This window comes from Trachypithecus francoisi, unplaced genomic scaffold, assembly GCF_009764315.1.
Source record: "Trachypithecus francoisi isolate TF-2019V2 unplaced genomic scaffold, Tfra_2.0 Lachesis_group14, whole genome shotgun sequence".
Lineage (NCBI taxonomy): Eukaryota > Metazoa > Chordata > Mammalia > Primates > Cercopithecidae > Trachypithecus > Trachypithecus francoisi.
Genome location: NW_022681459.1, coordinates 50,661,886 through 50,687,327, shown reverse-complemented (window position 1 = coordinate 50,687,327; position 25,442 = coordinate 50,661,886). Strand labels below are relative to the sequence as shown.

At 43.6% G+C, this 25,442-nt stretch overlaps 1 protein-coding gene across 18 annotated transcripts in view; it reads right to left on the bottom strand.

Moving 5' to 3' along the window:
* The window catches only part of SFI1 (SFI1 centrin binding protein), a 126,639-nt gene that overhangs the window by 45,231 nt on the left and 55,966 nt on the right, over nt 1–25,442 (bottom strand). For all 18 annotated transcript variants that reach the window (XR_004442397.1, XR_004442399.1, XR_004442398.1 and 15 more), the window contains 3 exons: nt 15,092–15,209; nt 12,380–12,482; nt 2,420–2,576 (listed from right to left, as the gene is read on the bottom strand). Coding sequence is in view for 13 of the 18 variants with exons in the window: in XM_033233302.1 (XP_033089193.1) it covers nt 2,420–2,576; nt 12,380–12,482; nt 15,092–15,209 (378 nt within the window). In the remaining 5 variants the exon portion in view is untranslated. The remainder of the gene's footprint in view (nt 1–2,419; nt 2,577–12,379; nt 12,483–15,091; nt 15,210–25,442) is intronic.

Genomic DNA, 25,442 nt, shown 5'->3' with positions numbered 1-25,442 from the left:
GTATTTTTAGTGGAGACGGGAGTTTCACCATGTTGGCCAGGCTGGTCTCAAACTCCTGACCTCAGGTGATCTGCCCGCCTCAGCCTCCCACAGTGCTGGGATTACAGACGTGAGCCACCACGCCCGGCCAAAATACAAGTTTTTTTAAACCTTGCAAAGTCACCAGAAATCCCTGAGTTATATCTCCTCTCTCCAAGGAAAGAGAAAAGGTCTCTGATTTTAGGGAGGAGGGTGCTATAAAATCAGTTACATCAAAGGGCTGAGGCTTCTGGTTAGATACTGGTAAACAGCAATGACAACTGTTGCTTTCAAAAGGACTGTTTTACTTTTGCTTCTAAACAAATGACTCCTGGATAGGACTTAGAGATTGAGTTAATGACATAAAATTCAGCTGCCATGCTGGCATAGGCTTTTTTGAGCTTTCAGCCAACCTGATCCTGGCTGCCAGCGTCATCTCCTTTTAATGCTAGTCAGATGAGCTAGGGCCAGGGAAGGGGATGGGAATCAGACCTGGAATTTGAATGCTGTAACTGGAGGCAGGCGTTAGTCTATAGCTTATCATGCTAAACAGCTTAATGCCTTCACATTCCAGGACTGGGCAACTGGACTGCTGGTCTGGGGTCACTATCCTCCAAAGAACACATTCGAACTCTCCCAAGAGACAGTGTTGGCAGCCTAAGAGATTTCTGCAGCGAGGTTTGGCTGAATGCCAGAGATCCCTAACCCAGTGTCTAGCACAGTGCTTGACTCACTTGGGTATAAACTCAATAAACTTAACTTAAAAAGTGTACCAGTGTTCACATTTCTGTGTATTATTACTTCTGAATCTAACTGGGAAACAAAACCATATAAACAATATCCAAACAACTTGATATCAAAATCACATGTATTTGCATAATTGGAGACAAACAGAAACTCTCCAAATATCTATTAATAGAAGAATGGCTAAGTATATTAAGGTAAGCCATCCTATAAAATATGAATAGTTGTTAAAAAACATAACATTCATAGCTGGGCGCGGTGGCTCATGCCTGTAATCTCAGCACTTTGGGAGGCCGAGACGGGTGGATCACAAGCTCAGGAGATCGAGATTCTCCTGGATAACATGGTGAAACCCCATCTCTATTAAAAATAAAAAAATCAGCAGGGCACCATGACAGGTGCCTGTAGTCCCATCTTCTCAGGAGGCTGAGGCAGGAGAATGGCGTGAACCTGGGAGGCGGAGCTTGCAGTGAGTGGAGATCACGCCACTGCACTCCAGCCTGGGCGACAGAGCGAGCCTCCATCTCAAAAAAAAAAAAAAATTATGATAAATACTTAAGATGTAGGAAAATGTTGATTAACTGTGTGGAAAAAAGCAAGATACAAAGCCATAGGTTATCAACATATTAATTAAAATAATTACAATACTTACAGCATAATGAAAACCCTATTTAGATAAAAAATATACAGAAGAGGCCGGGTGCAGTGGCTCACACCTGTAATCCCAGCACTTTGGGAGGCCAAGGCAGGAGGATCACCTGAGGTCAGGAGTTCAAAACCAGCCTGGCCAACGTGGTGAAACCCCATCTCTATTAAAAATAAAAAAATCAGCAGGGCACCATGACAGGTGCCTGTAGTCCCATCTTCTCAGGAGGCTGAGGCAGGAGAATGGCGTGAACCTGGGAGGCGGAGCTTGCAGTGAGTGGAGATCACGCCACTGCACTCCAGCCTGGGCGACAGAGCGAGCCTCCATCTCAAAAAAAAAAAAAAAATTATGATAAATACTTAAGATGTAGGAAAATGTTGATTAACTGTGTGGAAAAAAGCAAGATACAAAGCCATAGGTTATCAACATATTAATTAAAATAATTACAATACTTACAGCATAATGAAAACCCTATTTAGATAAAAAATATACAGAAGAGGCCGGGTGCAGTGGCTCACACCTGTAATCCCAGCACTTTGGGAGGCCAAGGCAGGAGGATCACCTGAGGTCAGGAGTTCAAAACCAGCCTGGCCAACGTGGTGAAACCCCATCTTTACTAAAAATACAAAACTTAGCTGGGCGAAGTGGTGGGCATCTGTGATCCCAACTACTCGGGAGGCTGAGGCAGAAGAATCACTTGAACCCAGGAGGCGGAGGTTGCAGTGAGCTGAGATTGCGCCACTGCACTCCAGCCTGAACAACAAGAGCAAAATTCTGTCTCAAAAAAAAACTCTATCTATAGATAGATAGATAAAGATATATAAATAAAAGAAAAGGCCAAAGGGAAATAAATGTGACTCAAGGATGATGTATTTTCCTCCTTAATCTCCTTTTACCAACATTTCTGGAGTAACATCATTATATTACTACTTAGTACAGTAGCAATGGCAGCAGGAGAGTGGAAATTGTGACCAGATCCTCTGTCTCGAGAGCCTGGAGCTTCCTACTCACCATTCTGCTGTCTCTTCACTCTGCGAACTTGCAGGTATTCAAGCCAGGCCTTCAGAAATCTCCGTTTTTGCCAGTGCCGATGGTGTTTCACCACGGAGACAACCTTCTGTTTCTCCTTCTGGACATACAGGAGCTGTTCCCGCCACTGTGACCAAGCCTGAAAACCAGAGAAGAGGCAATAGTCAAAGGAGAGGTAGGAAAACAGGGTGAAGAACAGGTGGAAAGGGAAAAGAGAAAGACACACACACTGGAAAGGCTGAAATTAGAAACAAGGAAGTGGCAATCCTCTAGCGTGATCATAAGCTATGGGATTGTGGGGTAAAAGGGTCCTTAAGAGGGACATTCTGCTTTCAAAAGTAATTTTTTTCTGGATTAAAAAAAAAAGCAGCAGCAGAAGAAAATCAGCAAGCAGATGCCAGGCGCAGTGGCTCATGCCTGTAATCCCAGCATTTTGGGAGGCCGAGGCAGGCAGATCACCTGAGGTCAGGAGTTTGAGACCAGCCTGCCCAACATGGCGAAACCCCATCTCTACTAAAAATACAAAAACTTAGCTAGGCGTGATGGTGGGTGCCTGTAATCCCAGCTACTCAGGAGGTTGAGGCAGGAGAACTGCTTGAACGCGGGAGGCGGCGGTTGCAGGGAGCTGAGATCACACCACTGCACTCCGGCCTGGGCTACAAGAGTGACCAACTCAAAACAAAAACAAAAACAAGCAGACAAGGAGCAGAAACAATCTGAGGGTGACATAATTCATTCAGATCTGGGATAGGGGAGGGTCTGCCTTTTCTTCCAAAGTCAGAGGACGCTTACTGTAAAGTGGTCCTTTTTCAGGCAGATTAGTTCCAGGGATGCCTATCTATAGAAGCTAAGGGTCTACAAGGGTCTATAAATGCACACCCTTAGATCAGTGATAATGCATGTCCTCATCTGAAGATGACTTAGACAAAGATTTCATATCTTTTCTTCAACCTGTCACACCTCTCCTCTCCCTCCTCACAACTGAATACCATCGTTCCCATTTCACTAAGAAATAAAAGCAATCAAAAGAAAATTTCCTCAAGGTCCACCATGTTTAACCACCCACCTGCCCACGGGCTCTGTCTTCTCTCTCTCCTGCTACTCTGCTACTCTGGATAAACTGTCCATCCTCCCACCAAAGTCAGTCCCCTCCCAACCCTGTCCCGCTCTGGCTACATTGCATCTTCCTAAGTTTACCGCCTTGGCAGTTGCCCTCTTATAAATCACCAGTTTTCACTCTCTATAGATTTTTGAAATCAGCATATCGATGTGTTATTATTTTCCCCATCCTAAAAAAATTTCTTCAGGATGTAACAACTAAAAGCAATGGGTGACCTTTGATTAGACTATGGAAATGAAAATAGCAACAATAAACAGTTTTAATATGAACTGCATGTTACATATTATCATATCAATATTAAATTTCTTGGAATACAATAATGATATTATGGTTATGTGGGAGACTGCCCTTTTTAGGAGATACAAGCTTTAAGATAAACTTTGTGTCTATAATTTTAAAGCAGGTTGAGGCTGCAGTGAGCAGTGATCACACCACTGCACTCTAGTCTGGGCGACAGAGTGAGACCCCCGTCTCAAAAAAATCAAACCAAACCAAACCAAACCAAACCAAACCAAAAAACCACAATGTTTAGGTTAAACTGGGTGAAACACATACAGTATCCACCTTTTCTATGATTTGGTGTTTGTCAAAAATAAAAAGTTGTGGGGGGAAGATTGCCATCACAAAATTACTTTCTGAAAGGAATAAACCAGTGATTCTCAAAGAAAGCAACACCCCTCTCTAGACTCTAGACCACACTGTGCCACCCAGCTAACACTTTGGTTCTTTCTGTTTCAAGCTCCTCAAAAGAGCTATTTTCTAATCTCTGTCTCCCAGGCAGGCCTTCTTGAGCCCACTCCCACGGCTTACTGAATGAAACCGCTCTTATCAAGTGCATCGGCAATCTCCACGTTGCTCAATCCAAAGGTCAGATTTCAGTCCTCATCTCCCTTGATCTGCCAGAAGTGTCTTACAAAGCCTCCTCCTTCCTTCACCTGGCTTTTGGGATGTGTCTGGGTCCCTGCTTTGTTTATGTTGCTGACTCCCACCTCTGTGCAACTCGCAGGCTCAGCCCTAGAACCTCTCCTCTAGCTACACTCACTCCCTTTATTTTTTCACACACCCTAGTAGGTTTTTTCTAAAAAAGAGATGGGGTCTATGTTGTCCAGGCTGGTCTTGAACTCCTGGATTCAAGCAATCCTCCCGCCTCAGCCTCCCAAAGTGCTGGGATTTACAGGCATGAGCCACCGCACCCCGCCCACTCTAGTAACTTTACATACCATCTGCCTACTGAGAACTCCTGAATTTCCCAAACGTACCTCCTATCCTGGCCCCATCCTCAATATTCCACACATATATCCCAATATCCCACTGCTTCCTTAACATATCTTCTTGTGGATATTCAAAAGGCCTATCAGGCTGAAGATACAGAGGCCAGAATTGGGCTCCTCCTAATCTCTTCCCACCAACCTGCTTCTCCTGCAGTCTTTCCTATTTCAGTAAATGGCACTCCATTGTTACAATTCCCTAGGCCAAAACTTGGAAGTCATCTTGGACTCTAAAACTTCGTATCTCATCCATACATCTTTTAAAGATGTCGGTTACATCTTTAAAAAATATCCAGAATCCAACTACCGTCTTCTTATCATCTTTGTGCAAAATCTCACCTGGAATTTCATAATAGCTTCTTACCTGTTCTCCCTGTTTATATCCTTGATCATCTCTGGTTATTTATTTATTTATTTAGAGACAAGGTCTCACTCTGTCACCCAGACTGTCAGACTGAAGTGCAGTGGCAAGAATACTGCTCACTGCAGCCTCAACCTCCTGGGCTTAAGCAATCTTCCTGCCTCAGCCTCCTGAGCAGCTGGGACCACAGGAATGCACCACCATGCCCAGCTAATTTTTTTTTTTTTTTTTGAGACAGGGTCTTGTTCCATTGCCCAGGTTAGAGGGCAGTGGTGCAATCATAGCTCACTACAGCCTCAACTTTCCAGACTCAGGTAATCCTCCTACTTAGTCTCCTGAGTAGCTGGGACTACAGACACGTGCCACCATACCAGGATAATTTTTTGTATTTTTTGTAGAGACAGGGTTTTACCTTGTTGTCCAGGCTGGTCTCAAATGCTGGGGCTCAAGCTGTCCCACCTGCCTTGGCTTCCCAAAGTGCTGGGATTACAGACATCTGCCACCATGCCTGGCTCTGATGCATTCCTAACACAACAGCCAGAGTGGTCCTTTTCGGTTTGCTTTAATTGTTAGATCACTTAAATCTCTCTGTTTTATTTGACAATTTCCCTTCCTGCTTTTTTTTTTCTCTTTCATGCCATCAATCTACTAGAGAAATCAAGTCATCTATCCTATAAAATGTCCTACATTTTGGATGTGGCTGACTGTAATCTCGAGGTGTCTTTAACTTGTTACTCTGACCCCTGTATTTCCTATAAACTGAGAGATTTGCATTAGGCTTGGAGTCATGTTCAATTTTTTAGGCAAGAACAGTTCATGAATGCGGCTGGGTACTTCCACTTACATAGTATCATGAGGCGCATCATGTCTGGCTGCCATAGTTGTAGCAATACCAAGATTGTTTGGTGGATTCAGATGGCAGGTAGCCAGATTTCTCTTATATTTTCCCACCATCCTCTCACCTAGTGATGGCTGCCTAGATCTGTGTCCTCATTAGAGGTGGCAAAACAGCAATTTTCTAATCTAGTACTCCTTCTGCATTTATTAACTGAAATTCTATAAAGAAGCCTTCTCTCTCGTTAACCCTCTGGTTTCTTGGAGTTAACAGTTTATACAGGAAACGTGGGATAAATGCTTACTTTTTTGCCTTAATTTTTTTTTTTTGGAGACGGAGTCTCGCTCTGTCGCCCAGGCTGGAGTGCAGTGGCCGGATCTCAGCTCACTGCAAGCTCCGCCTCCCGGGTTTACGCCATTCTCCTGCCTCAGTCTCCTGAGTAGCTGGGACTACAGGCGCCCGCCACCTTGCCCAGCTAGTTTTTTGTATTTTTTAGTAGAGACGGGGTTTCACCGTGTTAGCCAGGATGGTCTCGATCTCCTGACCTCGTGATCCGCCCGTCTCGGCCTCCCAAAGTGCTGGGATTACAGGCTTGAGCCACCGCGCCCGGTTGCCTTCATTAATTTTTAAAGAATTGAGTTACGCCACTAACAACCTAAAATCACGACCGATGAGTTCCACTTTCTTTTAAAGTTATTTCAAATGCATGAATTTTATGTACTTGATGTTTTCAATCTACTGGGCTCAAGTGATCCTCCTGCCTCAGCTTCCTGAGTAGCTGGGACTACAGGCACCACCATGCCTAGCTTATTTTTTGATGCTCAAACTTTCTATCTTAAGCCCCGGGAACCCTTCCAAATTGGTCCCTGAGTCCTTCTGACACAATTCCATTAGCTTTTGTTAAGTTCCTCAGTCTTCAGCACACTATGTCCTAGGTGTATCTTGTCTATTTCCTGTCCCAGACCTATAATCAGCCATTTCTCTAAAAAGCCCTGCTTCTTATTAGTGGGAAATAGTTAAGACCACAACTTGGGCACTGGGGATACTAAATGCTATACTACTGGTCACTGCTTCTAAGTCTTTTCAGTAAATAGTTAGAAATGCTTTTTTTTTTCTTTTTTTGAGACAAGGTCTCATGCTGTCACCCAGGCTGGAGTGCAGTTGGCACAATCTCAGCTCACTGCAACCTCTGCCTCCTGGAGTTGAGTGATTCTCGTGTCTCAGCCTCCTGAGTAGCTGGGATTACAGGTGCCCACCACCACCACGCCCGGCTAATTTTTTTATATGTTAAGTAGAGATGGGGTATCACCATGTTGGCCAGGCTGTTCTCGGACTCCTGACCTCGGGTGATCCACCTGCCTCTGTCTCCCAAAGTGCTGGGAGCCACCGTGCCAGGCCAGAAATGTATTTATGGCTATATATACACATATATATACACACACACACATATATATATACACATACACATATATATACACATACATATATAATTGAGTCCATATTGATATTTACAGTTCCAATTGCAGATTTAATTTCTTTAATTTTTATACTTGTAATCTTTTCTGTTGAAGATCTTTATTCCTAACAACACTGCCATAATTATTTGCTTTATCTTACAATGTAACTACAATACTTTCAATATAACAATTTCAAACCTCCTAGTAACAATAACACTTGTTTAATAAGAATGTGGTTTTAGATTTCTTAGCAGTTCATTATGTCCTCTTAACACATTCCACCAGGGTGAACAGTCAAAATACTGTATTTTAAAGTTACTTGAAGTAATTATTTTCTGTGTAGTCATTGCCACAAACTTGATATGTTTATTTCAGTTTGTTTTGAAAATATATCAATTGCTTTTTTATTTACTCTTTTTTTCTTTTTTTTTTTTGAGGTGGAGTCTCGCTCTGTCGCCCGGACTGGAGTGCAGTGGCCAGATCTCAGCTCACTGCAAGCTCCGCCTCCCGGGTTTACGTCATTCTCCTGCCTCAGCCTCTTGAGTAGCTGGGACTACAGGCGCCCGCCACCTCGCCCGGCTAGTTTTTTTGTATTTTTAGTAGAGATGGGGTTTCACTGTGTTAGCCAGGATGGTCTCGATCTCCTGACCTCGTGATCCGCCCGTCTCGGCCTCCCAAAGTGCTGGGATTACAGGCTTGAGCCACCGCGCCCAGCCTATTTACTCTTGCTTTGTAATTATATAAAATATTTGCTTAGTTCCGAAGTTAAAACTATGTAACAAAGTCAATTCACAGAAGTACTCTATTCCTATACTCTTCCCTCCCTCCTCCTATAGGTAACCATTTTTTGGTAAGTTTTTCATTTATTTTTCCATTATTCCTTCTTGAAAATATAAACAAACACAGACACACACACACACACCACAAACACACAGACACACATTCATATATATCCTTCCCTTTCTTACTCCAAAAGCAGTACACTATGAATCAGAGAATCCTGTTAAGAGGTAGGTACAATCATGTTACTTCTCTGCTCAGAGCCAGCAGCTCTTCACCTTCCCTGGAATAAAAGTCAAAGCCTTTTTTCTCAGGTGTTGCCTGCAAGGTCCTACGTTCTGGCTGTTACCTCATGATCTCATCCTTCCTACTCTCCTTCTCAAGCTCAGCAATATGAGATATATCAAATTCATAGATGAAATGACTCAATATGACAATTTTTCTAACCTAATAAGCTGTCAGTATATTGCAATACAAATCCTAATAGGCTTAGCCAGGTGCGGTAGCTCATGCCTGTTAATTCCAGCACTTTGGGAGGCCAAAGCAGGCAGATCACAAGGTCAGGAGATCCAGACCCTCCTGACTAACACGGTGAAAACCCATCTCTACTAAAAATACAAAAAATTAGCTGGGTGAGATGGTGGGCACCTGTAGTCCCATCTACTTGGGAGGCTGAGGCAGGAGAATGGTGTGAACCTGGGAGGCAGAGCTTGCAGCGAGCCAAGATCGTACCACTGCACTCCAGTGGGTGGGTGACAGAGCAAGACTCTGTCTCAAAAAAAAAGAAAAAAAAAAAAATCCTAGTAGGCTTTGTTATAGAACTTGACAAGTTGATCCTAATATTAATAACAAAGAGTACAGAAGAACAATTAAGACAAGTTTAAAAACAAAACAAGAATAAAGGGGATTCTCTCAAATATAGAGCCTTAAGAGCTATATGTTGAGTAGGAATAGTAATAAACAGCTAGCATTTATCAAGCATTTCCATATTCCAAGCATTGCTCTGAGTATATTATTAAGAACTGGATCATCCTACTAAAGCTCAACAATCTCATGAGGTACGTACTATTATGATCTACTTACAGATAAGAATTCAGAGGGACAAACAAGGTGAAGTAACTCATTCAAAGGCACAAAGCTAATAGGTGATAGAGGCAGAATTCCACTGGACAGTCGTAAGAACCTACACTCTTGCTTACCTGCTTCATCAAATCGTAACTAAAAGAGTATGGTATTTGTATGGTATGGATAGACAAATACATGAATGGAAGAGAGCCGAGAAACAGATCTGTGAATAATTAAAAGAAACTGGGGGCCAGGCATGGTGGCTCATGCCTGTAATCCCAGCACTCTGGGAGGCAAAGACAGGTGGATCAGGAGTTCAAGACCAGCCTGGTCAATATGGTGAAACCCCATCTCTACTAAAAATACAAAAATTAGCCGGATGTGGTGGCGCACACCTGTAGTCCCAGCTACTTGGGAGGCTAAGGCAGGAGAATCGCCTGAACCTGGGAGGCGGAGGTTGCAGTGAGCTGAGATCGCACCACTGCATGGAGTCTCAAAAGAAAAAAAAAGGATGCTCTCGGTAGTATCGTTCATAATTATAAAAAGCAGAAGTAGTCAACAGTCCATCAGTAAGCAGATAAACTGTGCCTTGTTTATACAATGGCATAATATACACAGTTAATAAATTTCTGTCTATCCACATAGATAGGGCCAAGCAGGGTGGCTCAGGCCTGTAATCCCAGCACTTTAAGAAGCCAAGGTATGAGAATTGCTTGAGGCTGCGAGTTAAAGAACAGCCTGGGCAACAGAGAAAGACCCTGTCTCTATTTTTAAAAAGGAAGAAAGCAATCACATAGCTAAACCTCAAAAATATACCATTGCACTAAAAAAACAAGTTGCAAAGTACAGTATGACACCATTCATAAATGTCCCAACTACACAAAGCCATACCATTTACTTATTTATTTTTGAGACAGGGCCTTGCTGTTGTCCAGGCTGAAGTGCAGTGGCATGATCAATGGCTCACCACAGCCTTGACCTCCCAGGTTCAAGTGATCCTCCAACCTAAGCCTCCCAAGTAGCTGGTACAACAGGCATGCATGTCTAGCTAATTTTTTTTTTTTTTTTTTTTTTGTAGAGATGGGGTCTCATTATGTTGCCTAGTCTGGTCTTGAACTCCTAAACTCAAGTGATCCTCTTATTTTGGCCTCCCAAAGTCCTGGTATTCAGGCGTAAGTCACCATGGCCTCTCCCACCTCTTTTAAAGTGATAGGGTCTCATTATATTGCCCAGGCTAGCCTCAAACACTTGACCTGAAGTGATTGTCCTGCCACAGCCTCCCGAGTAGATAGGACTACAGGAGTGCACCACGTATTTATTCTTTAAGGATATCTGCACATATTTTTACAAGAAAAAAGAATACAGGAGAACAATCATACCAGAATCAAGAGTGGCTATCTCTAAGGAGGAGAGGTACTATAAGGGAGGGAGGGAGGGTAGAGCTTTGGCAGTGTCCATTCCATTAAATTTTGTTACTTTAAAAAATTCTGGGCCAGGCACGGTGGCTCACTGTTGTAATCGCAGCACTTTGGGAGGCTGAGGCAGGCAGATTGCCTGAGCTCAGGAGTTAGCGACCAGCCTGGGCAACACGGTGAAACCCCATCTCTACTAAAATACAAAAAATTAGCCAGGCGTGGCGGCATGCGTCTGTAGTCCCAGCTACTTGGTAGGCTGAGGCAGGAGAATTGCTTGAACCCAGGAGGCGGAGGTTGCAATGAGCCGAGATCGTGCCACTGCACTCCAGTCTGAGTGAGAGAGCAAGTAATACGCTGTCTCAAAAAAAAAAAAAAAAAAAGATAATGATGCAGCTTTCTGGCTGCTTAGGTTAAAACCTGGCTCTAAGCTTCACTATACGTATGACCCTGGTTCAAGTTATTTACCCTTCCCGGTTTTCTTAACAATAACATGGGACTTTTTAAGAAGGTTTGTGAAAATTAGATAATGCACGTAGAGTACTTAGTCCAGCACCTAACGCAAGTATACAACAATAAAAGCTACTTCTTCTTCTTTTTTGTTTTTCAGACAGGGTCCCATTCTGTCACTCAGGCTGCAGTTGCTGCTGCTATTGATACTGTTATTATTATTGGCTGTGTCTCTTATTTCCTTGCTATTGCCTCAGAAGACCTTACAAGTTCAGAGGTCAGCAAACTTTTTCTTAAAGGGTCAGAAAACAAACACTTTAGTTTTTGTAGGCCATAAGGTCTCTTTTGCAACTACTGTACACTGCCCTTGTAATCGGAAAGCAGCCACAGATGATATATAAACGAATGGGTGTAACAGCATCCCAATAAAACTTTATTTACAAAAACAGAAAGCAGCCCAAATTTGGCCTGTGAGCCAGTTTGCTGATCACTGATCTAGATGACTATATATGTTATTTGCATGTGATTTGCACACATTCGCATGGACTATGCAATTTGTTGTTAGAATAAGAAGATACTATTCCTACCTTTGGAAACAGGCACTCATTTTTTTTTTCCTCTTCCCGGTTCTATTTCCTATAACTTACTTGGCAGCTCTGTAAGTACCCAGGAGACATAAAAACATGACAAGAATTCAGAGAATATATCAAAGGATAAGAAAGTTTTAGTACAGGCCTTAGTCCTTTATGATTGACAAAAAAAGCTAGGGGCTTGCCTAAAAGAACACTCTAAGACAATCAAAACTATAAAGCAGCAGCAGCCAGGTTTTCTTTTCAGTCTTAGTTTCTTTTCTGCCCCAATTATTTTCTGATTTGCTGTAGGAAAACAGTAATGAGGAAATCAGAGTATATTGCTGTTTCTCTAACCATGTTTATAACTAATTCATAAATCCCTCTCCAGCTCCACAATTACCAGAAGCACTCTGGAAGCCACTGATCTAGGCTCATCTAGGACAAGCCTCTGCTTTATTCCTAATAGCAGCCTCCCTCTGGAAGAGCCCAGCCTTCCGGATTACCTCTGCCCCAACCCTGGCTGAGGCCCTGAGCTGCAGGGAAGGCCCAGCACTTCCCTCTGTGGGTGAGAGGCCTGACAACAGGGACAGAGGGTGCCAAAACCCACGTTTACTGGACTCACCTGCAGCTGGAGGCTCAGGGCCCTGCGCTTCACAGCAGAGGCATGGAGGGCACGGCTCACATGGACCTGTCCTAGTTGCTGCCTCCACATGCTCCACCACAACCTGTGAAAGAGCAAATCAAAGATGGAATCCATCAGAAAAAAGCCACTCAGAAAAGAGAGGAGCAGTTAGTGTGGGGTCTCAGACCCTCAGCTCTAGCCCTCTCCTTCATAGCACCATCTCTAGATTCACTGCTGGGGAAAAAAAGAAAACAAAACAATCAAGAAAAAGTCCCAGATCTGCCAATTAATGGTTGGAAACTTATGGTTCCTACGGTCAGATCCTGCTTTAGACACCACAGATATGCTCTGTTTGGCCTACACAATTTGGTTTGTTAAAAAACATAAGCTATGGCCTGGCACAGTGGCTTATGCCTGTAATCCCAGCACTTTGGGAGGCTGAGGCGTGTGGATCACCTGAGGTCAGGAGTTTGAGAGCAGCCTGGCCAACATAGTGAAACCCTGTCTCTACTAAAAATTCAAAATTAGGCAGGGCACGGTGGCTCACACCTGTAATCCCAGCACTTTGGGAGGCCAAGGCAGGTGGATCACCTGTGATCAGGGGTTCGAGACCAGCCTCAACATGGACAAACTCCGTCTCTACTAAAAATACAAAATTAGCCAGGCGTGGTGGTGCATGCTTGTAATACCATCTACTCAGGAGGCTGAGGCAGGAGAATTGCTTGAACCTGGGAGGTGGAGGTTGCGGTGAGCCGAGATTGCACCATTGCACTCCAGCCTGGGCAACAAGAGTGAAACTCCATCTCAAAAAAAAAAAAATTAGGCCGGGCGCGGTGGCTCAAGCCTGTAATCCCAGCACTTTGGGAGGCCGAGACGGGCGGATCACGAGGTCAGGAGATCGAGACCATCCTGGCGAACACAGTGAAACCCCGTTTCTACTAAAAATACAAAAAACTAGCCGGGCGAGGTGGCGGGCGCCTGTAGTCCCAGCTACTCGGGAGGCTGAGGCAGGAGAATGGCGTAAACCCGGGAGGCGGAGCTTGCAGTGAGCTGAGATCCAGCCACTGCACTCCAGCCTGGGCGACAGAGCAAGACTCCGTCTCAACAAAAAAAAAAAAAAAAAAATTAGCCGAGTGATAGTGGCATGCTCCTGTGATCCCAGCTACTGAAGGCTGAGGCAGGAGAATAGCTTGAACCTGGGAAGTGGAGGTTGCAGCAAGCCAAGATCACGCCACTGTACTCCAGCCTAGGCAAAAGTGTGAGAATAAATCTCGGGGAAAAAAAAAAATCACTCAGACTGAAGTAAAATTGCATACTAATTAGGCATTTTGAAATACTTGCTGAATACATTTTAAGTAACGATTTTAATTACTTATTAAAAATATTTTTTTGTGTGTAGAGACAGTGTCTTGGCTTTGTTGCCCAGGCTGGTCTCAAACTCCTGGCCTCAAGAAATCCTCCCACCTTAGCCTCCTAAAGTGTTGGGATTACAGGTCTGAGCTACTACACTCTGCCTATTTTATTTCTACTTAAATAAATAACTTCTTTATGCCCACTGATGTTCTGGACACTGTTAAACACTTTACAGATATTGCTTTATTTATTCCTGATGACAAACCTGTAAGTATGGTGTAACAATTTCAATGATGAAGAAAATAAGAGCTGAAGAGATGAAATGACCCAATAATATAAGCTGGAAGAGGGATTCAAACCCAAGTAAGTGCAGCTGAAAGCCTCTCCTATTATCCATACTTTGTTCAATACCCAACTCTTTCAGGCAGGAAGTGAGCTCTTAATATACTACCATTCAGGACACCAGTGGATCACTACAGACAACAGAGAGTGAAATCTGTCCCATTATAAAGCAGCTCATTGTTACACATCTGGCTACAAAAGTGGACTAATTCATGTTCTTCCAGTGTATCTACAATGCTGATGGGCTGCAATGCAGAACAGCAGTTAAGAGCATGGGTGGGTAAGCCTTAGTTTTGCCAATTACAACCTGTATGTGCTAGGCAAGTTACTCGACCTCTCTGAGCCTTATTGTACAACTTAATCTGTACAATAATGGTACTTACAGTTCATGGTAAGAGTTAAATAAGATACTTTACATTACAAAATTATCACATGCACACACAAACTTAACAGAGTTTAGAACATAGTAAGCACTCAATTCGTGTTAATTGTGATTATGTGAAACTCTGATCTTATAAACAAGTTATCAATACATCTTTATTAGGCATCAACTACATTCAAAACATTGTTTCAAGGTGAGAATGGGGCATGGTGGCTCATGCCTATAATCCCAGCACTTAGGGAGGCTGAGGTGGGCAGATCGCTTGAGCCCATGAATTCAAGACCAGCCTGGAACATGATAAAACCTCGCCTCTACAAAAAAATGAAACAAACAAACAAGCAAAAAAATTAGCTGGGCATAGTGGTGCATGCCTGTAGTCCCAGCTGCTCGGGAGGCTGAGGTGGAAGGACTGCTTGAGCCTAGGAGGTGGAAGTTGCAGTAAGCTGAGATTGTGCCACTGCACTCCAACCTGGGTGACAGAGTAAGACCCTATCTCGAAAAAAAATAAATAAATAAAAATAAAACCAAACACAAACCATTGTTTTAAGGTGGGGTTTTATGCTGTTTTCCAGCACCATAAAGCTGATGAGATAAAATGATGGCTGATACTTTGTGGGGCGGTTGAGCAGACTCACCATAAGATACTCCGTTGCCTAAACTCCAGAGCCGTAGTCTGCATCTGAAGTTTGGTCCTACGAACAACCACGTAGATCAACCAGGACTTCCAGGCCTGTCGCATCTTTTGCTTTGCATCTAGATTCACCAAAGAGATTTTTCAAAAAGCATGGGAAGAGATGGATTACTCTGAGTTATGATAAAAGCTCAAGGGCTCTCCTTTGAATACCTAAATCCCTCCAGCCTCCAAGTGCCCCCTGCTGGAAAAGTTGTGATGCACTACAAAATTAATTAGAGTGCAAGAACACACGAAGGCTTTGTGCAAGTAATGACATTTACAAAGCATTTACAGGAAAATCCATGTACTGAACTGCTCAAAAACTCTCTGCTTTAAAAGCGTTTATTTTTATAGATATACTCTGCAACTTTTAGATGAAACGATGTGAATAAACAGGCAGCAAAGAAGTGGAGAGATGGATCTTAACAATAATGGCATGAGTGGATAATCAAAGCTGGGTAATGGATACATAGAGGTTCATTACTCTATTAAACATCTTTCAGGCGGGCGCGGTGGCTTACGCCTGTAATCCCAGCACTTTGGAAGGCCAAAACAGGCGGATCACCTGAGGTCAGGAGTTCCAGACCAGCCTGACCAATGTGGTGAAACACCATCTCTACTAGAAGTACAAAAATTAGCCGCGTGCGGTGGCATGCGCCTGTAGTCCCAGCTACTAGGGAGGGTGAGGCAAGAGAACTGCTCAAACCCGGGAGGGAGAGGTTGCAGTGAGCCAAGATCGCATCACTGCACTCCAGCCTGGGCGACAGAGAACCCGTTTCAAAAAAAAAATTTTTTTCAATTGTGTAAATATTTAAAGTTTTCCACAATACAAAGTTAAAGAAGAAGAAATCATGATATAAAACTTGCTATTTGACTCCAAGCTCACTCTTTTTAGTAAAGAAAAGATAATTTACTAGATATGGAAGACGCAATGGCCCACAGGTCTCCCTTTGTAGTGAACTGTATTTTCATTATGAAAGTCACCACTAATGAAGTAAATTTCTCTTCTTTTTAGAAGACAAAGGAGAAAATAAAATTATATAAATCATTTTTAGGACAGCCTCCAAGATGTAGTCAATAGGACTATAACTATGTATTTCACAGTTGTTGACAAGACAAATCAAAATACGAAGGATAATTTAACATGTATCTTCCTTGGTTTCACCGTGGACCTCAGGAATCAGCACACTTCAGGTAATGAGGACTAGTGTAGTGCTGTGGTTTAGAGTTTGGGATCCTGAGTAAGACAAGCCAGGCCTACTGGCCCTTTCATTTATTACAGACGTAATCTCATACAAGTTCCTCATCCGTAAAATGGTGCCTCTCTCAGAGGTATGTTTGGAAAGTGTAAATGAGATCACTTATCTATGAAGAATATCTAAAATAAACACTAACTGCTCTTTCCAGAGTATGGAATGCAGGAATCTCATTAACTGTCTCTGCCATGATTCTGATGCACATGACAATTTGAGAACCATGCTTCCTTAAGGCCTAAAAGTACTTGCAAACTTTTTATTTAACAGTGCAAGAGTGAATGGACACTCCCTGAGGTCTACGGGAATGGCCTGAAACAACTTGTCAAATGTTAGAAATAACTCTTGCCTCTTGAGTAGCTGGGACTACAGGCATGCACCACCACACCTGGCTAATTGTTATATGAACTCCTGCACTCAAGCAATCCGCCCACCTCGGCCTCCCAAAGTGCTGGGATTATAGGCGTGAGCCACCGCACCTGGACAACTCTTTTTATCTTAAACATACAAGTGACTTTTTCCTTCTATTCCATAATATCTAGCTAGATTCACTGTAACTATAAATAAGACAGCAGAAGTTGGGCACAGTGGCTCACACCTTTGGGAGGCTGAGGCAGGCGAATCACAAGGTCAGGAGTTCGAGACCAGCCTGGCCAACATGGTGAAACCCCGTCTCTACTGAAAATATAAAAAATTAGCCGGGCGTAGCGGCGGGCACGTGTAATCTCAGCTACTCGGGAGGCTGAGGCAGGAGAATACTTTGAACCTGCGATGCGGAGGTTGCAGTGAGCCGAGATCACTCCACTGCACTCCAACCTAGCCTGGGCAACACAGCGAGAGTCCGTCTCAAAAAAAAAAAAAAAAAGGACAGCAAAATGTACATTCTTCAAGTAAATATTAGAACCGTTACAAGATAGAGCATATTTGGGGCCACAGAACAAACCTTAACAAAAATAAAGGAACTGAAATCATACTAAGACTTGTTCTTTGACCATAATGGAATAAACTAGAAATCCTTAACAGAAAGATATTGGGAAACTCCCAAATATTAGAAAACTAAACACGCTTCTAAATAATCTGTGGGGCAAAGAGGAGGTCTCAGGGAAAATCAGAAAACAATTTTTAACTGAATGAAAACAAATATAATTATTAAAATTTGTGTAATGTAGTCAGTGTTTAAGAGAACTTTATAGCAGTAAAGGTCTCTACTAAAAATACAAAAAAATTAGCCAGGCGTGGTGGCAGGCACCTGTAATCCCAGCTACTGAGTAGGCTGAGGCAGGAAAATCGCTTGAACCCAGGAGGCAGAGGCTGCAATGAGACGAGATCACGCTACTCTGCACTCCATCCTGGGTGACAAAGCGAGACTCCATCTGGGAAAAAAAAAAGAGCAGAAATCAAGAAACTTGAAAACAGAAAAAATAAAAAACAAATACAAAAACAGAGTATTAATGAATGCAAAGTTGATTATTTGTAAAGATCAATAAAAGTGATAAACCTCGGCCGGGCGCGGTGGCTCAAGCCTGTAATCCCAGCACTTTGGGAGGCCGAGACGGGCGGATCATGAGGTCAGGAGATCGAGACCATCCTGGCTAACACGGTGAAACCCCATCTCTACTAAAATATACAAAAAATTAGCCGGGCGAGATGGCGGGCGCCTGTAGTCCCAGCTACTCGGGAGGCTGAGGCGAGAGAATGGCGTAAACCCGGAGGCGGAGCTTGCAGTGAGCTGAGATCCGGCCACTGCACTCCAGCCTGGGCGACAGAGCGAGACTCCGTCTCAAAAAAAAAAAAAAAATAAAAAAAAAAAAAAGTGATAAACCTCTAGCCAGATTAACCAAGAATAAAAGATCAAAGACATAAATCACCAACATCAGGAATGAAAGGGGGTGACAGCTACAGATCCTGAAGACATTAAAATTACAGTTATGAAATACTCAGCTGGGTGCGGTGGCTCATGCCTATAATCCCAGTACTTTGGGAGGCTGAGGTGGGTGGATGACCTGAGGCCAGGAGTTCCAGAGCAGCTTGGCCAGCATGGTGAAACCCCGTCTCTATTAAAAATATAAAAATTAGCCAGGCATGGTGGCGGGCACCTGTAATCCCAGTTGCTTGGGAGGCTGAGGCAGAAGAATCACTTGAACTAGGGAGGCGGAAGTTGCAGTGAGCCGAGATTGTGCCATTGCACTCCAGTCTGGGCAACAACAGTGAAACTCTATCTCAGAAAAAAAAAAAAAGCAACACTCTATGCACATAAATTTGACAACATATTTGAAATAACCCAATTCCCTGAAAGATACAAATTGCCAAAACTCACTCAAGAATGAGCACAGTGGCTCATGCCTATAATCCCAGCACTTGGGGAGGCCAAGGTGGCAGGATCACTTGAGGTCAGGTGTTTGAAACCAGCCTGGGCAACAAAACAAGACCCTGGCATGAAAAAAAATAAAAAAACTATCCAAGTGTAACAGGCGGCACACGCCTGTAGTTCCAGCTAATCAGGAGGTTGAGGTAGGAGGATCACCTGAGCCCAGCAGTTAGATGGAGGCTACAGTAAACTATGATTGTACCACTGCACTCCAGCCTAGGCAACAAAGCAAGATCTCATCTTCAAAAAAAAAAAAAAAAAAAAGCGGCAAGAATAAATAGCCTAGGCTCTCACCTGTAATCCCAGCACTTTGGGAGGCTGAGGTGGGCGGATCACGAGGTCGGGAGATCGAGACTATCCTGGCTAACATGGTAAAACAGAAACATCAGTTTCTCTACTAAAAATACAAAAAATTAGCCAGGCACGGTGGCGGACACCTGTAGTTCCAGCTACTGGAGGCTGAGGCAGGAGAATGGCGTGAACCTGGGAGGTGGAGCTTGCGGTGAGCCAAGATCACACCACTACACTCCAGCCTGGGCGACAGAGCAAGACTCTGTCTCAAATAATTTAAATAAATACATAAATAAATAACCTAAATAGTTTTCAAGCTATTAAAAACTGGAATTCAAAGTTTAAAATCCTCCAACAAAGAAAATTCTAGGCCTAGACCACTAAGATTGCAGTGGCGAATTTTACTAACCACTCAAGGACGAAATAATACCAACTCTACACATTTCTTTTAGAAAATACTTCCCATTTTGGGAGGCCAAGGCGGGCGGATCACGAGGTCAGGAGATCGAGACCATCCTGGCTAACAGGGTGTAACTCCGTCTCTACTAAAAAATACAAAAAATTAGCCGGGCGTGGTGGTGGGGGTCTATAGTCCCAGCTACTCGAGAGGCTGAGGCAGGAGAACAGCATGAACCCAGGAGGCAGAGCTTGCAGTGAGCCAAGATCACGCCACTACACTCCAGCCTGGGCGATAGACTGAGACTCCGTCTCAAAAAAAAAAAAAAAAAGAAAATACTTCCCAACTCATTCTACGAGGCTAGTATTACCTGAACCAAAACCAGACAAAGATATGACAATAAAAGAACACTAGGGGGGCCGCTTGGCCTCGGCTGGAGGTCGGAGCCTCTGGGGGCGGCCTCCGGGAGGGGGGTCTCTGGGGAAAGCCCGCGGTAAGGTCGCGGCGGGGGGCCGAGCTAGGACTCTGCCCGCAGGCTGATAGCGTTCCCGCGTATAGATGCCGCCGTTTGAGCTTGGGCGGAGCGACGGGGGAGCCGTGCGATGTGGTGGTTCTCTACGCGTGGGAGACATGGTCCTAGTCATGCCCAGCCTCAGAACTCGCCGTGAGGAGGCAGAGATGGAGCTCTCAGCTCCAGGACCATCCCCTTGGACCCCTGCAGCCCAGGCCCCTGTGAGTGATGCTCCTGCTGTGACCCACCCTGGATCTGCAGCCTGTGGTCCCCCCTGCTGTAGTGATACTGAGCTGGAAGCCATCTGCCCACACTATCAGCAGCCAGTATCTCACAGAAGCACTAAGAGAGCTGAAGAAATAGACTGGAGTCCAAGCTTCCGGGAAACAATCCAGAACCATCCCATGGAACTCCCCTGCCAAGGGAACTGCTGACTACTTAGGAACCCCACGGCTCTGCTGTGACGTAGACTCAATATCATGAAGATGAAAATTTTCCTAAATCGATCTGCAAATTCAGTGCATCCCCAGTCAAAATCCAGACAGGAAGCATTTGGGAACTAGTCCACATTACCTCAGTTCACCCAGAAAAAGACACATGTAAGCAGCAGGTGTCTTCATGTTTGTTTGGTAGCAAATAAAGACATCCACTGGACCAGCAAAAAAAAAAAAAAAAAGACACTAAAGACCAATATCCCTCATGAATATAGAAGCAACTCCACCCCCCTCAACAAAATATTAGCAAATTGAACCCAGCAATATATAAAAAGAGTGGCATTAATCTGTGGAACATGGCTGGGTACAGTGGCTCATGTCTGTAATCCCAGCATTTTGGGAGGCCTAGGCAAGTGGACTGCTTGAGCCCAGGAGCTTGAGACCAGCCTGAGCAACAGTGCAAAACCCCATCTCTACAAAAAAATACAAAAGAAAATTAGCTGGCCTTGGTAGCATGCGGTTGTGGTCCCAGCTTCTCAGGAGGATGAAGTGGGAAGATCGCCTAAACCAGGTAGGTCACAGCTACTCTGAGCTGTGACTGCACCACTGCATCCCAGCCTGGGTAACAGAACAAGACCCTATCTTAAAAAAAAAAAAAAAAGTAAGAACGTGAAGCTGATTCAAAATCTGAAGAGCAGCTGGGCATGGTGGCAAGTGCCTGTAGTTCCAGCTATTCAGGAGGCTGAGACAGAAGGATAGTGTGAGTGCAGGAGTTCAAAATCAACCTGGGCCAAACAGTAAGACACCATCTCAAACAAACAAACAAAAAAACTTAGAAACCAGTCTATATAATTAACCTTAATAAAAGACTAAAAAAGAAGTCACCTCACAATCATCTCAATAGATACAGGAAAAACAGTTCAAAAATCATTCAACGTCTATTTACGTTTAAAATGCTCAGAAAACTAGGAATAGAATTTCCTTAACCTGAGGAAGGACAGGTATAAAAAAACATACCACTAACATCATATTTAATGATTAAAAGCTGAATGCTTTTCCCTTAAGACCAAGAACAAAGCAAGGATGTGTCCACTACTATTCAATATCATACGGAAGCCCTAGCCAGTACAATAAAAAAATGAAAAGAGGGCCGGGAGTGGTGGCTCACGCCTGTAATCCCAGCACTTTGGGAGGCCGAGGCGGGTGGATGAGAGGTAAGGAGATTGAGACCATTCTGGCTAACACAGTGAAACCTCGTCTCTACTAAAAATACAAAAAAATAGCTTGGAGGGCGCCTGTAGTCCCAGCTTCAGGAGGCTGAGGCAGGAGAAAGGCGTGAACCCGGTAGGCGGAGCTTGCAATGAGCTGAGATTGTGCCACTGCACTCCAGCCTGGGCGACAGGGCGAGAATCCATCTTAAAAAAAAGAAAAAGAAAAAAAGAAAAAAGAAAAGAAGAGGAAGGAATAAAACTGTATCTATTCACAGACAATTTGACTGTCTACATAGAAAACTCCATGGAATTTACAAAAAAGCTGTTAGAAATAATAAATGAGCCAGGCACGGTGGCTCATGCCATTAATCCCAGCACTTTGTGAGGTTGAGGCAGGCAGATAATGAGGTCAGGAGATCGAGACCAATCTGACTAACATGGTGAAACGCCACCTCTACTAAAAATATAAAAAATTAGCAAGGAGTGGTGGCAGGCACCTGTAGTCCCAGCTACTCAGGAGGCTGAGGCAGAAGAATGGCATGAACCTGGGAGGTGGAGCTTACAGTGAGCCAAGATCGCGCCACTGAACTCCAGCCTGGGTGACAGAGTGAGACTCTGTCTCAATAAATAAATAAATAAATAAACAAACAAATAAATAAATAAATGAACTTAGCAGGGTTGGAGAATATACAAGATCCATACGTAAAACTACAGAATGTTTAGAAGAAAATGTAGGAAGAAATCTTTGTGACCTTGGGTTAAGGCAAAGTTCTTAGAGATGACAGCTAAGATATGATATCAAAAAATAATCCAGCTGGGCACAGTCGCTCACGACTATAATCCCAGGGCTTTGCGAAGCTGAAGTGGGAGAACTGCTTGAGGCCAGGAGTTTGAGACCAGCCTGGGCAACAAAGCAAGACCCCCATCTCTACAAAAAATAAAAACCTTAGCCAGGCATGGTGGGGCATTGCCTGTAGTCCCAGTTACTTGGGAGGCTGAGGTCGGAGCCCAGGAGTTCCAGTCTGCAACGAGTTATCATCACACCACTCAATTCCAACCCGGGCAACAGTGGGACTCTCGCAAAACAAACAAACAAACAAAAAATCCATTAAAAAAGAATACATTGGACTTCATTAAAATTAAAAACTTTTCCTCTGCAAAAGATACTGTTAAGAGAACAAAAAGACAAGTCACAGACTGGGAGGAAACAAGCAAATCATGCTTTGACAAAATGCTTGTAACAGAACGCATACATTACAAAACTACGCTGGGCTTGGCGGCTCACGCCTGTAATCCCAGCACTTTGGAAGGCCAAGGCAGGTGGATGCCCTGAGGTCAGGAGCTCCAGACCAGCCTGGCCAACATGGTGAAACCGTGTCTCTACTAAAAAAATACAAAAATTAGCTGGGCATGGCAGCACACCATGTAGTCCCAGCTACTCGGGAAGCTAAGGTGGAAGAATCGCTTAAACACAGGAGGTCGAGGTTGCAGTGAGCCGAGATTGTGCCACTGCACTCCAGTCTGGGCAACACAGCAAGACTCCCTGTCAAACAAAAACCAAACCTAACTAATAAAAAACAAAAAACTTTCAAATCTCAACAAGAACACAAACAACAGATACTTCACCAAAAAACAGATATAAATAGCAAATAAGCACAGGAAAAGATACTCAACATCACTAATTATCAGAGAAATGCAAATTAAAACCACAATGAGATATCATCTTACACCAGTCAGAACGACTATCATTAAAAAGTTAGGTTGGGTGTGGTGGCTCATGCCTGTAATCGTAGCACTTTGGGAGGCTGAGGAAGGAGAATCGCTGGAGCCCAGAGGTCCAAGACCAGCTTGGGCAACATAGCAAGACCCTGTCTCTACAAAATATAAAAAGTTAGCCAGGTGGGGTAGCATATGCCTATGATCCCAGCTACTAAAGAGTCTGAGGTGGGAGGATCACTTGAGCCCAGGAAGTCAAGGCTGCAATGAACTATGACCAAGCCACTGCACTCCAGCCTGGGTGACACAGCAAGACACCCCCCATCTGGAAAAAAAAAAAAAAACAGATGTTGGCAGGGACGGGGAGAAAGGGAACACTTAACACACTGGTGGTGGGCATATAAATTAGTTGAGCTTCTATGGAAAACAGTATGGAGATTTCTCAAAGAACTAAAAACAGAACTACCATTCGACCCAGCAATCCCACTAGAGGGAATATACCCAAAGGAAGAGAAATTATTATATTAAAAAGACACCTGCACTCATATGTTCATTGCAGCACTATTCTCAACAGCAAAGTCATGGAACCAACCTCAGCATCCATCAACGGATATAGAGAATATACACCACAGCCGGGCGCGGTGGCTCATGCCTGTAATCCCAGTACTTTGGGAGGCCAAGGTAGGCAGATCACTTGAGGTCAGGAGTTTGAGACCAGCCTGGCCAATATAGTGAAACCTTGTCTCTACTAAAAATAAAAAATTAGTCAGGCATGGGGGCACATGTCTGTAGTCCCAGGTACCGGAGAGGCTGAGGCAGGAACAGAGCTTGAACCCAGGAGGTGGAGGCAGCAATGAGCTGAGATCACGCCACTGCACTCCAAGCGTGGGTGACAGAGTGAGAAAGAAAAGAAAAAGAAAAAGAGGAAAGAAAAAGAGAAAGAGAAAGAGAAAGAGAAAGGAAAACGGAAAGGGAGAAGGAAGTAAGGAAGGGAGGGAGGGAGCGAGGGAGGGAGGGAGAAAGGAAGGAAGGAAAGAAAGGAAGGAAGGAAGACAGAAAGAAAAAGAAAGAAAAAGAAAGAAAAAGAAAGAAAAAGAAAGAAAAGAAAAAGAAAGAAAAAGAAAGAAAAAGAAAGAAAAGAAAAGAAAAGAAAAGAAAAGAAAAGAAAAGAAAAAGAAAGAAAAAGAAAGAAAAAGAAAGAAAAAGAAAGGAAGGAAGGAAGAAAGAAAGGAAGGAAGGAAGGAAGGAAGAAGGAAGGAAGGAAGGAAGGAAGGAAGGCAGGCAGGCAGGCAGGCAGGCGGGCAGAAAGAGAAGAGAGAAGAAAAATATACACCATAGAATACCAACCAGCCATAAAAAAGAATGAAATCATGCCCTTCGCACCAACATGGATGGAACTAGAGGCCATTATCCTAAGTGAACTAACTCAGAAACAGAAAATCAAATACCACATGTTCTCATTTATAAGCAGGAGCTAAACAGCTGGTACTCATGGACATAATAGTGGAGATAATAAACACCAGGGACTCCAAAAGAGGGTAAGGGAGGGTGGAAGAGGGACAAGGGTTGAAAAATTACCTATCATGTACAATGTTCACTATTTGGGTAGTGGATACTCAAATCTCCACCATTATGCAGTATACCCATGTAACAGTAATTTTTAAAAACCCACAATTAAATGTCTGTATACACCCATTAGTATCGCCGAAGAAAAAAATTTAATGACAACACAAAGAGGTCAAGAGGATGTAGAGCAAGTAGAACTCTCATGAATTACTGGTGGGAATGCAAAATGGTACAGCCACAATAAAAAAGATTGCCAGTTTCTTACAGAGTTAAACTTAAGGCCAGGCATGGTGGCTCACACCTGTACTGCCAGAACTTTGGGAGACTGAGGCAGGTGGATTGCTTTAGTCCAGGAGTTTGAAACCAGCCTGGGCAACATGGCGAAAGCCCATCTCTACCAAAATCCAAAAAATTAGCTGTATGTGGTAGTGTGTACCAAAGTCTTAGAACTGAACATCAAAAAGAATGAATCTTACTGTATGTAATTAAAAAAACAAACAACAACCAAACAGCATAAGTTACTTATCAGTAAAACAGTGCATTTGGTGCAGTAACTGTGAGGCCTG